The 15,399-nt window shown below is 48.6% G+C and overlaps 1 protein-coding gene and 1 long non-coding RNA gene across 2 annotated transcripts in view; one reads left to right on the forward strand and one right to left on the reverse strand.

Annotated features, from left to right (window-relative positions):
• Positions 1 to 15,399, reverse strand: part of LOC139764826 (uncharacterized) — a 735,103-nt gene that overhangs the window by 388,565 nt on the left and 331,139 nt on the right. The gene's annotated exons all lie outside the window — the stretch shown is intronic.
• LOC139764823 (uncharacterized) overlaps positions 1 to 15,399 on the forward strand; it is a 399,407-nt gene that overhangs the window by 361,058 nt on the left and 22,950 nt on the right. The window contains exons 4-5 of the mRNA XM_071691794.1: positions 9,113 to 9,342; positions 14,604 to 14,739. Of these exons, the coding sequence (XP_071547895.1) occupies positions 9,113 to 9,342; positions 14,604 to 14,739 (366 nt within the window). The remainder of the gene's footprint in view (positions 1 to 9,112; positions 9,343 to 14,603; positions 14,740 to 15,399) is intronic.

The raw sequence follows: 15,399 nt of genomic DNA on the forward strand, positions 1-15,399 counted from the left end.
CAGAGAGAGAGAGAGAGAGAGAGAGAGAGAGTGAGGGTCAGTAGCCCTACGTAGTGGAAGTGGGCAGGAGGTTCCCCCACCTTGCACAGAGAAGTGGTCCACTTCGTAGAAAGTAAGGCTGGGGGGGGGGGGGGGGGGACACACCACCAGCAACAACAACAACACTGGGGATCTCTCTCTCTCTCTCTCTCTCTCTCTCTCTCTCTCTCTCTCTCTCTCTCTTCTCTCTCTCTCTCTCTGGGGGTAGACGAAACTCCTCTGTACCTTTAATAGGATTAGTCCTTCCCTTGGCCTGGTAGGAGGAGGGGGCGGGGAGTCACCATCAGTCACCCCCAGTCACCACCAGTCACCCCCAGTCACCACCAGTCACCCCCAGTCACCACCAGTCACCACCAGTCACCCCCAGTCACCACCAGTTACCACCAGTCACCCCCAGTCACCACCAGTCACCACCAGTCACCACCAGTTACCACCAGTCACCCCCAGTCACCACCAGTCACCACCAGTCACCCCCAGTCACCACCAGTCACCACCAGTCACCACCAGTCACCACCAGTTACCACCAGTCACCCCCAGTCACCACCAGTTACCACCAGTCACCCCCAGTCACCACCAGTCACCACCAGTCACCACCAGTTACCACCAGTCACCCCCAGTCACCATCAGTCACCACCAGTCACCACCAGTCACCCCCAGTCACCACCAGTTACCACCAGTCACCCCCAGTCACCACCAGTTACCACCAGTCACCCCCAGTCACCCCCAGTCACCACCAGTCACCACCAGTTACCACCAGTCACCCCCAGTCACCACCAGTCACCCCCAGTCACCACCAGTCACCCCCAGTCACCACCAGTCACCCCCAGTCACCACCAGTCACCCCCAGTCACCACCAGTCACCCCCAGTCACCACCAGTTACCACCAGTCACCCCCAGTCACCACCAGTTACCACCAGTCACCCCCAGTCACCACCAGTCACCACCAGTCACCACCAGTCACCACCAGTCACCACCAGTCACCACCAGTCACCACCAGTCACCACCAGTCACCACCAGTCACCCCCAGTCACCACCATCACCCCCAGTCACCCCCAGCTACCACCAGTCACCCCCAGTCACCACCAGTCACCCCCAGTCACCACCAGTCACCACCAGTTACCACCAGTCACCCCCAGTCACCACCAGTCACCACCAGTCACCACCAGTTACCACCAGTCACCCCCAGTCACCCCCAGCTACCACCAGTCACCCCCAGTCACCACCAGTTACCACCAGTCACCCCCAGTCACCACCAGTCACCACCAGTTACCACCAGTCACCCCCAGTCACCACCAGTCACCACCAGTCACCACCAGTCACCACCAGTCACCACCAGTCACCACCAGTTACCACCAGTCACCCCCAGTCACCACCAGTTACCACCAGTCACCCCCAGTCACCACCAGTTACCACCAGTCACCCCCAGTCACCACCAGTCACCACCAGTCACCCCCAGTCACCACCAGTTACCACCAGTCACCCCCAGTCACCACCAGTCACCACCAGTCACCACCAGTTACCACCAGTCACCCCCAGTCACCACCAGTCACCACCAGTCACCACCAGTCACCCCCAGTCACCACCAGTTACCACCAGTCACCCCCAGTCACCACCAGTTACCACCAGTCACCCCCAGTCACCACCAGTCACCCCCAGTCACCACCATCACCCCCAGTCACCCCCAGCTACCACCAGTCACCCCCAGTCACCCCCAGCTACCACCAGTCACCCCCAGTCACCCCCAGTCACCCCCAGTCACCCCCAGTCACCCCCAGTCACCACCATCACCCCCAGTCACCCCCAGTCACCACCAGTTACCACCAGTCACCCCCAGTCACCCCCAGTCACCACCAGTCACCACCAGTCACCCCCAGTCACCACCAGTCACCACCAGTCACCCCCAGTCACCACCAGTTACCACCAGTCACCCCCAGTCACCACCAGTCACCACCAGTTACCACCAGTCACCCCCAGTCACCACCAGTCACCACCAGTCACCCCCAGTCACCACCAGTCACCACCAGTCACCACCAGTTACCACCAGTCACCCCCAGTCACCACCAGTCACCACCAGTCACCACCAGTCACCACCAGTTACCACCAGTCACCCCCAGTCACCACCAGTCACCACCAGTCACCCCCAGTCACCACCAGTTACCACCAGTCACCCCCAGTCACCACCAGTTACCACCAGTCACCCCCAGTCACCACCAGTCACCACCAGTCACCACCAGTCACCACCAGTCACCACCAGTCACCCCCAGTCACCACCAGTTACCACCAGTCACCCCCAGTCACCACCAGTCACCACCAGTCACCACCAGTTACCACCAGTCACCCCCAGTCACCCCCAGCTACCACCAGTCACCCCCAGTCACCACCAGTTACCACCAGTCACCCCCAGTCACCACCAGTTACCACCAGTCACCCCCAGTCACCACCAGTTACCACCAGTCACCCCCAGTCACCACCAGTCACCACCAGTCACCCCCAGTCACCACCAGTCACCACCAGTTACCACCAGTCACCCCCAGTCACCACCAGTTACCACCAGTCACCCCCAGTCACCACCAGTCACCACCAGTCACCCCCAGTCACCACCAGTCACCACCAGTTACCACCAGTCACCCCCAGTCACCACCAGTCACCACCAGTCACCACCAGTCACCACCAGTTACCACCAGTCACCCCCAGTCACCACCAGTTACCACCAGTCACCCCCAGTCACCACCAGTCACCACCAGTTACCACCAGTCACCCCCAGTCACCACCAGTTACCACCAGTCACCCCCAGTCACCCCCAGCTACCACCAGTCACCCCCAGTCACCACCAGTTACCACCAGTCACCCCCAGTCACCACCAGTCACCACCAGTTACCACCAGTCACCCCCAGTCACCACCATCACCCCCAGTCACCACCAGTTACCACCAGTCACCCCCAGTCACCACCAGTTACCACCAGTCACCCCCAGTCACCACCAGTTACCACCAGTCACCCCCAGTCACCACCAGTTACCACCAGTCACCCCCAGTCACCACCAGTTACCACCAGTCACCCCCAGTCACCACCAGTTACCACCAGTCACCCCCAGTCACCACCAGTCACCCCCAGTCACCACCAGTCACCACCAGTCACCACCAGTTACCACCAGTCACCCCCAGTCACCACCAGTCACCACCAGTCACCCCCAGTCACCCCCAGTCACCACCAGTCACCACCAGTCACCCCCAGTCACCACCAGTCACCCCCAGTCACCACCAGTTACCACCAGTCACCACCAGTCACCACCAGTCACCCCCAGTCACCACCAGTCATCATCAGTCACCCCCAGTCACCCCCAGTCACCACCAGTCACCCCCAGTCACCACCAGTCACCCCCAGTCACCACCAGTCACCCCCAGTCACCACCAGTCACCCCCAGTCTGTCATATACTGAGAACACAGACCGACTTCCACACACACACTCGCACCCGGCTCGTTGGAAAGACTTGATTTAGATCTGGGTTTGAGAGAGAGAGAGAGAGAGAGAGAGAGAGAGAGAGAGAGAGGAGAGAGAGAGAGAGAGAGGAGAGAGAGAGAGAGAGAGAGAGAGAGAGAGAGAGAGAGAGAGAGAGAGAGAGAGAGAGAGAGAGTAGAGACAGAGAGAGACACTGATTGATTCGGCGTTGGAGGAATTAAAATATATGCAACTTTACCGTCTCTCCTCAATCAGTAAAACCTGACATTTCTCCCCCAACTCGCTTCTCAAGGCGTGGTTGGGCCCTCTCTCTCTCTCTCTCTCTCTCTCCCCTTCTCTCTCCCCTTCTTTCCTTCTCCCCTTTTCCTCTCTCTCTCATGTCATGTAAGAGTCCTCTCCCTCCTCCCTCCTACTGTTGTATCTAGCTAAAGTCCCTTTTTTTCCCCTCGCATCTCTCTTTCGTACCAATATATATGAATGTCAATACCAAGCAAACATCTGCAATTGCCGGGAAAGAGAATTTATAAGTTACCAAAACACCGTAAAAATCTTCTTTAAAACTTCCTCACGGGACGAAGTTGAACACACACACACACACACACACACACACACACACACACACACACGAGTAATATACGAAGAAAAACTTCGTATTAGGGACACGAAAAGTGGCGACAGACGATTGTGTTCGAGGGGGGCGCAGCCCAGCGCCCCCCCTTCCTCCAGCGATCAGTGCTCCCCAGGTGGCTGTTTCGTTCCCATCCATTCCCCCCGGGACAAAATCTGGGCCCCAACCAAACCCTTAGGGGTTTTCCCCCAAATCCACACGAACGAAGTGGAGTGGGGTGGAGGTAGGGTGGTAATAGCGACACATCCCAAGTGGATTTCCACGAACGATAGTCACGAATTGTGACGACCGGGGGGGCTTTTAAAGAAGGGGGTTTGTTAGCCCACGAATTTGACAACGGGGGCGTAAGAAGGGGGTTTGTTAGCCACAAAAGGTGACGCCCGGGGGCGCGTAAGAAGGGGGTTTGGTTAAACGCCAGGGAATTGTGACAAACCGGGGGCTTTTAAGGGGTTTGGTGTTCCCCACGAATGAGACAAAAACCGGGGCGTTTAAGAAGGTTTTTAAAAGCACGTTTTTTGACAAAACCCCGGGGGGAAGAAATTTTATAAAAAAACAATTTTGGGGCAAAGGGCCTTGTAAGAAGGTGGTGTTTGTAAAACCAATTCTCTGTCGTGTGTCTGGGGGCAAACAACCCCCCTTCCACCTCCAGCAGCAACCCCTCCCCCCTGCTAGGACTGCTAAGGGGGGCGGACGGTACATACTCCAGCAGACACACCCCCCCCTGCTAGGACTGCTATGGGGCGGTACATACTCAGCATGCACACCCTGCTAGGGGACGGACGGTACATACTCAGGAGACACCCCCCTGCTAGGACTGCTATGGGATGGTACATACTCAGCATGCACACCCTGCTAGGGGACGGACGGTACACACTCAGCATGCACACCCCTGCTAGGCATGCTGAGGGGGCGGGAAAAAAACACTCATCATGCCAAAAACCCCCCCCCCTTTCCCCGTAGGGGAAAGGGGGAAGGGGGGAACCCCGGTTTCATTTGGGCAGGCAGATGACGCCTCTATTGTATTTCCAGCCACATGTTGTATGTCCCCCGCTCGACAACCTGTCCCTAAGGACGTAAGATGGAATTTACCAGAGACGTGACAGCCATCCAGGATGCACACCTTCCCCACACACACACACACACACCCCAAGAGTTCCTGTCGTAAGTTAAGACACACACACACACACACGCGCGCGCTCCACTACTGGGGTGTTGGCACAATGTGAACGAAGATATGAAGGCAGGAAACACCTCTCATGAAGTGAGAAGAATACATACATCAGAAATCTTTTGATATTTGGATCAATCCATGTCATGAAGAGAGAAGAATACATACCTCAGAAACCTTATGATATTTGGATCTTAATCTACTGCCATCATGACACACACTGAAGATCTAAGGGGGAGATATTGATAGTGGCGAGAATGCTATGGCATTCCCACCCAGAAAAAAAAAGGAAGTATATTTTTCTTATGAAGATTCTGTTATTATATTCACCCAAGACTCAAGTCTGGTACACATTGTAAGTCGTTTCAATCACAGTAATAAATTCACGTAGCTACACATTTTTATTTCTTGAACCAGTTAACTTCTTGACTTTATGTCATGTTCTGTGGGTATTTCCACACGACAGTTCTGGGAGAAGTGTTCACTGTTTACTTCATTACTTTGGGTTTAAAAAAATCCTTAAAGGTTGCAGGTCATCCCTCACTCTTCTTCCTTCCATTATGGGCAAATGTATGACCTCTTAACCTTTCCCTTGCAACTCATCTCTCTCTCAATTCCTTCATCATCTTTGGTGCACTCCTCTGTACCTTCTCTATCAACAAAGTACCGAATAATCCATGAAACACATCAGATCTTACTACGAAGTCCATAAAACCACACAGCTGATTGAGGTAAACATATCGCTGACATTCGCCCCTTCTGACATCTTTTTATAAGTTCCTGGGTATATACCGTGTGATTGGAAGATACGTACACGGTGAAATTACCGTGTGATTGAAAGATACGTACAAGGTGAAATTACCGTGTGATTGGAAGATACGTACACGGTGAAATTACCGTGTGATTGGAAGATACGTACAAGGTGAAATTACCGTGTGATTGGAAGATACGTACACGGTGAAATTACCGTGTGATTGGAAGATACGTACACGGTGAAATTACCGTGTGATTGGAAGATACGTACAGGGTGAAATCACCGTGTGAATGACTGATTCGCTGATCACAACAAACTTGAGTTGGTAGTAAACATTTCGCCACAACAGATCATCATTAACTTAGACCAATTTACACACCTGACCATTAACTGGGGACGAAATTGTATTCTAGAGTTACCCCTAAATACAGTACGCAAATACAGTAACTTTGTACCAGCTGAAACACTGATAGTACGTACTGAATGAAGTCAACTGAAGTACGGAAGTGGAGTGTTCCTTGATTGTCATAGTACCACAAGCTACACCAGTGTTGCTATTCAGCAACACACCAGTCGAGTTCTCACAGCAGTGATGGATGTGTTGCGCTGACTGTAAATTATGATGGTTTGGGGGGGGGGGGGGGGGGGGGGTTGGGGGGGAAACAGGCGTAAACAACAAACCTATAATCCCCACACTGATAATCTCTCTGGGGATTAACGAGACAAATGCAACACCAATCTCTGAAACACCCAGACCCCAGACCCCCCCCCCCCCCCCCTCACTAATAGTCGAAGCGAATTAACATGATAACTTTGTGGACAAACGTATCTATCTATCTATCTATCTATCTTCCTTCCTACTTCCCTATCTATCTATCTATCTATTCTTCTATCTATCTTACTGCCTACTTCCCTATCTATCTACTTTTCTATCCTATCTATCTATTTTTTTCTAATTCTTCCCCATCTATCTATCTTCCTTCCCACATCCCTATCTATTTTTATCTATCTTCCCGCCTACCCCTCCATTTTTTCCCATTCCTATCTATTTTCTTCCTTTTCCCATCTTCCTACCTACTTCCCTATTTATCTATCTATTTTTCCCACTAACTTCCCCTTCCAAATTCCCATCTATTATCTATCTTTTCCAAAACTATTTTTCTACTATCTAAACTATTATCAATGCTCCACCCAGAAGTGGAGGGGGGGAGGGCAAACCCCATAACCCCACACCCCATCCATGACCCATCCATGACCCATCCATGACCCACAGTTGACCTTTACTCCACAAACGTTTTTTTCTCTTACGATCGCCGGGGGGAGAGGAAGAGAGAGAGAGTTAAAAAGAGAGAAGGGAAAAGAGAGAGGTTAGAGAGAGAGAGAGTTAGAGAGAGTTAGTCAGTAATGGCTGGTTAGGTACTGCACTTACAACCCCCCCCCCCCCCACCCCATCTTTACGTCTCATATTGATATCAAAAAAGTCACCGACAACGGAGCACACCTGGTCCACAACAACAACAACAACAACAACAACAACAACAACAACAACAACAACAACAACAACGGATGGTGGTTGTGGTTGTGGTGGATGAGACATGGTGGACGAGGAGGAGGAGGTTGGTGGAGATTTCTGTGTGACACAGTGTCTTCTATATCCTGTGTGTAAGACCTAGCCACTCCCAGCTCACAGCCTCCAAAACGTCAACACACACACACACACACACACACACAGGTCTATCACGAATAATTACTTCTCACTACATCTATCCCCAGCTTCCATCACTGTTCTCTAACTACATCTATCCCCAGCTTCCATCACTGTTCTCTACATCTATCCCCTAGCTTCCATCACTGTTCTCTACATCTATCCCCAGCTTCCATCACTGTTCTCTAACTACATCTATCCCCAGCTTCCATCACTGTTCTCTACATCTATCCCCAGCTTCCATCACTGTTCTCTACATCTATCCCCAGCTTCCATCACTGTTCTCTCACTACATCTATCCCCAGCTTCCATCACTTCTCTCACTACATCTATCCATCTAATCTTCCGTCTATCTTTCCCACAGCCATGTACCGTCTCCTGTGATGGTGTACAACTTAACCAACCGTTCCATATAACCACAACCTCCACAAGTCTTGTATCCATACGCGTTTATAATGACCTCTTCCCATATTCTTCTCACATCATTAGACATTCCATCTAGTTAACTACCTAATTCCATCGGTCACGAAACAAATTATTCACGATCGTTTTAAACATTTTTTTACTTCGCTGATCGGAACTCGCTCTTTCTTATTTCCTTTCCTGTGACCTAGTTACAACCTGACATTCTTCTGTTATAAAAGGTTGTACAGGAATATGATAACACACACCTCACTACAGCACGTACACCTACATGTCTAACAACATGGTGTATCATATGACTTAAGTGTCAACAATTAATTCTCTCAAAATTCAGTTTTGAAGTAGAAATTTCTAACAATATATATATATATATATATATATATATATATATATATATATATATATATATATATATATATATCACATGTTTACCAAATGGCGTCCTAGCTTCGTCTCTTCGATGTATATCAACTGACTGTTATATTTCTCTCTTGTGTCTCCCCTGATGATGTGATTATTACACGAAAGTGCACTTGGGAACTTTTCGTGTTTCATTTTCCCCCGTGGACTCATAGGAATATATATATATATATATATATATATATATATATATATATATATATATATATATATATATATATATGCATTATATGAACATGTTTAGACAATACAAATTCAAAGTTCAGGTAGATGGTTTTTGGCTTTTCCCACAAAACTTATGGTTTAGGATCAGGGGAGAGAAAAAAAAAATACGGGAATGTTTGTATACGATTTAAAATGCTTCTTGTACTGCGTGTGTGTGTGTGTGTGTGTGTGTGTGTGTGTGTGTGTGTGTGTGTGTGTGTGTGTGTGTGTGTGTGGTGTTGAACCTGCCCATCGCTGTCACGATAACAAGAGACTGATCTCTCTCGTCTGTTTGTTTGTTATTGTCTCCAGATGATGTGAATGCTTACGACGACAAGTCTGTGGAGATCACGGACCTCGTGGTGCCTAAGTCTCCACGTACAGGAGAAGATGTCTCTCTGGTCTGCCACTACCGCCTGGTGGGCTACAACCACAGGCTGTACACCGTCAACTGGTGGCGAGGCAAGGACCAGTTCTACACGTACAAGGGCACCGGCTACGATCAGAAGCACGCCTTCAACTTCCCCGGCATCCAAGTCAATGTAAGATGTGTATATACGTTGTCCTACGTCCACTCCACCCTCAGTCCTTGCTTCCTACCCAAACCCCACTCCACTGGCGGCCTCCTCCACTTCTTCTTCCTCCTCCTCCACGCACGCACTCTCTCCCAACTCGTCCCTCTCCCACACTCACCCACTCCTCGGACGGCCTCTCTTCCTCCTACATCGCACGCACTCTCTCCCAACTCGTCCCTCTCCCACACACACACACCCAACCCACTCCTTCGACGGCCCATCTCCCTCCTACATCGCACGCACTCTCTCCCAACTCGTCCCTCTCACACACACACACACACTCCCTCTCTCTCTCCCCTAACACTCTTTCATCCTACTCGATACAATCTCCCCAGCAGCTCTCCCCACTCCCTACAGCCCCCCCCCCCCCCCAGGATTCATCCCCCTCCTCTCCCACAACACGTTCCTTCCATCTCTCTTGCATCCCATCCTGGTCCGTGTTTAACAGCCCCCTTGCACACCACCCAACAAACCAACACCACCTTTCTCTCTCTCTCTCTCTCTCTCTCTCTCTCTCTCTCTCTCTCTCTCTCTCTCTCTCTCTCTCTCTCCATTGTCCTCAGCTTAAGCCTCGTCTCTCATACTCTACACACACACACACACACACGACTTCCTCAACATCTGTATATCCCTCCTCGCCTACCACTCCTCTCACAAGCCCTCTTTCCTTCCTCATATACACACTGCTCCTCCTTTCCTTCCTTCCTTCCTTCCTCACATACGAACCCGAACATCTCTCCATCTCTACACGATGTCCCTGGCTTTCCTCCCTCGCTACAAGCACACTACTCCATCCATACATCTCCCCTCCTCTTACCACACACACTGCTCCATCTCCACTCACTACCTTTCTCCTTCAGTGTGTGTGTGTGTGTGTGTGTGTGTGTGTGTGTGTGTGTGTGTGTGGTGTGTGTGTGTGTGTGTGTTATGAGTACAATACATGTACCCAACTCAGTTACAGTCATTAGATACAAAACCATCAACACGAAATTGCTCCTTTGAATCTCACAAGGTCTAATATTGTCACCATATGTGAACTCTAACTGAGTTACATTTCCCCATCACATCTAATATCAAAATTCAATCTTTGTATGGATTACATTTCAAAAGTCAAGTCTTCATAAAATATCCACGATCCGTCTATAGTTCAGTTAACACAATTTTAAAACCGAAAAGTATTATCTGTAATTTCATAAACACCCCGGGACAAAGGATTTCAACCACATGTTTTGGGGATTATCTGCCCGTGTACGATAACATTGGCACTTTCAAAAAACGTGTCCCCAAAGGGACAAAAATTCTCTTCCTTTTCGAAGGAGACAAAAAATTAAATTAAAAATATTTTGTTAAGTGTTTTCTAAATTTCACTTACAGTGATTTGGGAGTTTTTTGTCCAAATTAAGAAAGTACATTGGAAAGTGTTGGGGTTTAAACCTGACGGGGTAGGGGGGATGGGTTTAGGGTCACAGTGTATCATGAAGGAGTATTCATCGTGTCACAGTGTAGCATGAAGGAGTATTCATCGTGTCACAGTGTAGCATGATGGAGTATTCATCGTGTCACAGTGTATCATGAAGGAGTATTCATCGTGTCACAGTGTATCATGAAGGAGTATTCATCGTGTCACAGTGTAGCATGAAGGAGTATTCATCGTGTCACAGTGTAGCATGAAGGAGTATTCATCGTGTCACAGTGTAGCATGATGGAGTATTCATCGTGTCACAGTGTAGCATGATGGAGTATTCATCGTGTCACAGTGTAGCATGATGGAGTATTCATCGTGTCACAGTGTAGCATGATGGAGTATTCATCGTGTCACAGTGTAGCATGATGGAGTATTCATCGTGTCACAGTGTAGCATGAAGGAGTATTCATCGTGTCACAGTGTATCATGAAGGAGTATTCATCGTGTCACAGTGTAGCATGATGGAGTATTCATCGTGTCACAGTGTAGCATGATGGAGTATTCATCGTGTCACAGTGTATCATGAAGGAGTATTCATCGTGTCACAGTGTAGCATGATGGAGTATTCATCGTGTCACAGTGTAGCATGATGGAGTATTCATCGTGTCACAGTGTAGCATGATGGAGTATTCATCGTGTCACAGTGTAGCATGAAGGAGTATTCATCGTGTCACAGTGTAGCATGAAGGAGTATTCATCGTGTCACAGTGTATCATGAAGGAGTATTCATCGTGTCACAGTGTAGCATGATGGAGTATTCATCGTGTCACAGTGTATCATGAAGGAGTATTCATCGTGTCACAGTGTATCATGAAGGAGTATTCATCGTGTCACAGTGTAGCATGATGGAGTATTCATCGTGTCACAGTGTATCATGAAGGAGTATTCATCGTGTCACAGTGTAGCATGATGGAGTATTCATCGTGTCACAGTGTATCATGAAGGAGTATTCATCGTGTCACAGTGTATCATGAAGGAGTATTCATCGTGTCACAGTGTAGCATGATGGAGTATTCATCGTGTCACAGTGTAGCATGAAGGAGTATTCATCGTGTCACAGTGTATCATGAAGGAGTATTCATCGTGTCACAGTGTATCATGAAGGAGTATTCATCGTGTCACAGTGTATCATGAAGGAGTATTCATCGTGTCACAGTGTATCATGAAGGAGTATTCATCGTGTCACAGTGTATCATGAAGGAGTATTCATCGTGTCACAGTGTATCATGAAGGAGTATTCATCGTGTCACAGTGTATCATGAAGGAGTATTCATCGTGTCACAGTGTAGCATGAAGGAGTATTCATCGTGTCACAGTGTAGCATGATGGAGTATTCATCGTGTCACAGTGTATCATGAAGGAGTATTCATCGTGTCACAGTGTAGCATGAAGGAGTATTCATCGTGTCACAGTGTATCATGAAGGAGTATTCATCGTGTCACAGTGTATCATGAAGGAGTATTCATCGTGTCACAGTGTATCATGAAGGAGTATTCATCGTGTCACAGTGTATCATGAAGGAGTATTCATCGTGTCACAGTGTAGCATGAAGGAGTATTCATCGTGTCACAGTGTATCATGAAGGAGTATTCATCGTGTCACAGTGTAGCATGAAGGAGTATTCATCGTGTCACAGTGTATCATGAAGGAGTATTCATCGTGTCACAGTGTAGCATGAAGGAGTATTCATCGTGTCACAGTGTATCATGAAGGAGTATTCATCGTGTCACAGTGTATCATGAAGGAGTATTCATCGTGTCACAGTGTATCATGAAGGAGTATTCATCGTGTCACAGTGTATCATGAAGGAGTATTCATCGTGTCACAGTGTATCATGAAGGAGTATTCATCGTGTCACAGTGTATCATGAAGGAGTATTCATCGTGTCACAGTGTAGCATGATGGAGTATTCATCGTGTCACAGTGTAGCATGATGGAGTATTCATCGTGTCACAGTGTATCATGAAGGAGTATTCATCGTGTCACAGTGTAGCATGATGGAGTATTCATCGTGTCACAGTGTAGCATGATGGAGTATTCATCGTGTCACAGTGTAGCATGATGGAGTATTCATCGTGTCACAGTGTATCATGAAGGAGTATTCATCGTGTCACAGTGTATCATGAAGGAGTATTCATCGTGTCACAGTGTATCATGATGGAGTATTCATCGTGTCACAGTGTAGCATGAAGGAGTATTCATCGTGTCACAGTGTAGCATGATGGAGTATTCATCGTGTCACAGTGTATCATGAAGGAGTATTCATCGTGTCACAGTGTATCATGAAGGAGTATTCATCGTGTCACAGTGTATCATGAAGGAGTATTCATCGTGTCACAGTGTAGCATGATGGAGTATTCATCGTGTCACAGTGTATCATGAAGGAGTATTCATCGTGTCACAGTGTATCATGAAGGAGTATTCATCGTGTCACAGTGTATCATGAAGGAGTATTCATCGTGTCACAGTGTATCATGAAGGAGTATTCATCGTGTCACAGTGTAGCATGAAGGAGTATTCATCGTGTCACAGTGTATCATGAAGGAGTATTCATCGTGTCACAGTGTAGCATGATGGAGTATTCATCGTGTCACAGTGTAGCATGATGGAGTATTCATCGTGTCACAGTGTAGCATGATGGAGTATTCATCGTGTCACAGTGTAGCATGATGGAGTATTCATCGTGTCACAGTGTAGCATGATGGAGTATTCATCGTGTCACAGTGTATCATGAAGGAGTATTCATCGTGTCACAGTGTAGCATGAAGGAGTATTCATCGTGTCACAGTGTAGCATGATGGAGTATTCATCGTGTCACAGTGTAGCATGAAGGAGTATTCATCGTGTCACAGTGTAGCATGATGGAGTATTCATCGTGTCACAGTGTAGCATGAAGGAGTATTCATCGTGTCACAGTGTAGCATGATGGAGTATTCATCGTTGTCACAGTGTAGCATGATGGAGTATTCATCGTGTCACAGTGTAGCATGATGGAGTATTCATCGTGTCACAGTGTAGCATGAAGGAGTATTCATCGTGTCACAGTGTAGCATGATGGAGTATTCATCGTGTCACAGTGTAGCATGATGGAGTATTCATCGTGTCACAGTGTAGCATGAAGGAGTATTCATCGTGTCACAGTGTATCATGAAGGAGTATTCATCGTGTCACAGTGTATCATGATGGAGTATTCATCGTGTCACAGTGTAGCATGAAGGAGTATTCATCGTGTCACAGTGTAGCATGATGGAGTATTCATCGTGTCACAGTGTAGCATGATGGAGTATTCATCGTGTCACAGTGTATCATGAAGGAGTATTCATCGTGTCACAGTGTAGCATGATGGAGTATTCATCGTGTCACAGTGTAGCATGAAGGAGTATTCATCGTGTCACAGTGTAGCATGAAGGAGTATTCATCGTGTCACAGTGTAGCATGATGGAGTATTCATCGTGTCACAGTGTAGCATGATGGAGTATTCATCGTGTCACAGTGTAGCATGAAGGAGTATTCATCGTGTCACAGTGTAGCATGAAGGAGTATTCATCGTGTCACAGTGTATCATGAAGGAGTATTCATCGTGTCACAGTGTAGCATGATGGAGTATTCATCGTGTCACAGTGTAGCATGAGGGAGTATTCATCGTGTCACAGTGTAGCATGAAGGAGTATTCATCGTGTCACAGTGTAGCATGAGGGAGTATTCCTCCTCGTCCTGACGAAGCTCCATCTATCTTCCCTCTCTCCCTCCCTCACCGGTGAAGATGGAGGCCTCCACGGATGAACTGGTGGTGCTGATGGATGTGTCTGAGGAAACATCCGGCATGTTCAAGTGTGAGGTGATGGGTGAAGGGCCCTCCTTCCGCACTGCCGTCGAAACCAAGTCCATGACTGTCATAGGTAAGTGATGGGAGTGATGGTGAAGGAAATGGGGGGTTGGTGATGGGAGGGGTAGTGAAGAAAATGGGGGGGTGATGGGACGGGGTAGTGAAGGAAATGGGGGGTGGTGATGGGAGGGGTAGTGAAGGAAATGGGGGGTTGGTGATGGGAGGGGTAGTGAAGGAAATGTGGGGGTTGGTGATGGGACGGGGTAGTGAAGGAAATGGGGGGTGGTGATGGGAGGGGTAGTGAAGGAAATGGGGGGTTGGTGATGGGAGGGGTAGAGAAGGAAATGGGGGGTGGTGATGGGGTAGTGAAGGAAAGGGGGGTGGTGATGGAAGGGATAGTAAGGGAAGGGTATTCATGACATGATAGGTAGGGGGATAAACACAGGGTGTAGAAGGTCAGGTCACAGCCACTACACTAGGGGATAAACACAGGGTGTAGAAGGTCAGGTCACAGCCACTACACTAGGGGATAAACACAGGGTGTAGAAGGTCAGGTCACAGCCACTACACTAGGGGATAAACACAGGGTGTAGAAGGTCAGGTCACAGCCACTACACTAGGGGATAAACACAGGGTATAGAAGGTCAGGTCACAGCCACTACACTAGGGGATAAACACAGGGTGTAGAAGGTCAGGTCACAGCCACTACACTAGGGGATAAACACAGGGTGTA

This window comes from Panulirus ornatus, chromosome 51 (genome assembly GCF_036320965.1).
Source record: "Panulirus ornatus isolate Po-2019 chromosome 51, ASM3632096v1, whole genome shotgun sequence".
NCBI classification, from domain to species: Eukaryota; Metazoa; Arthropoda; class Malacostraca; order Decapoda; family Palinuridae; genus Panulirus; species Panulirus ornatus.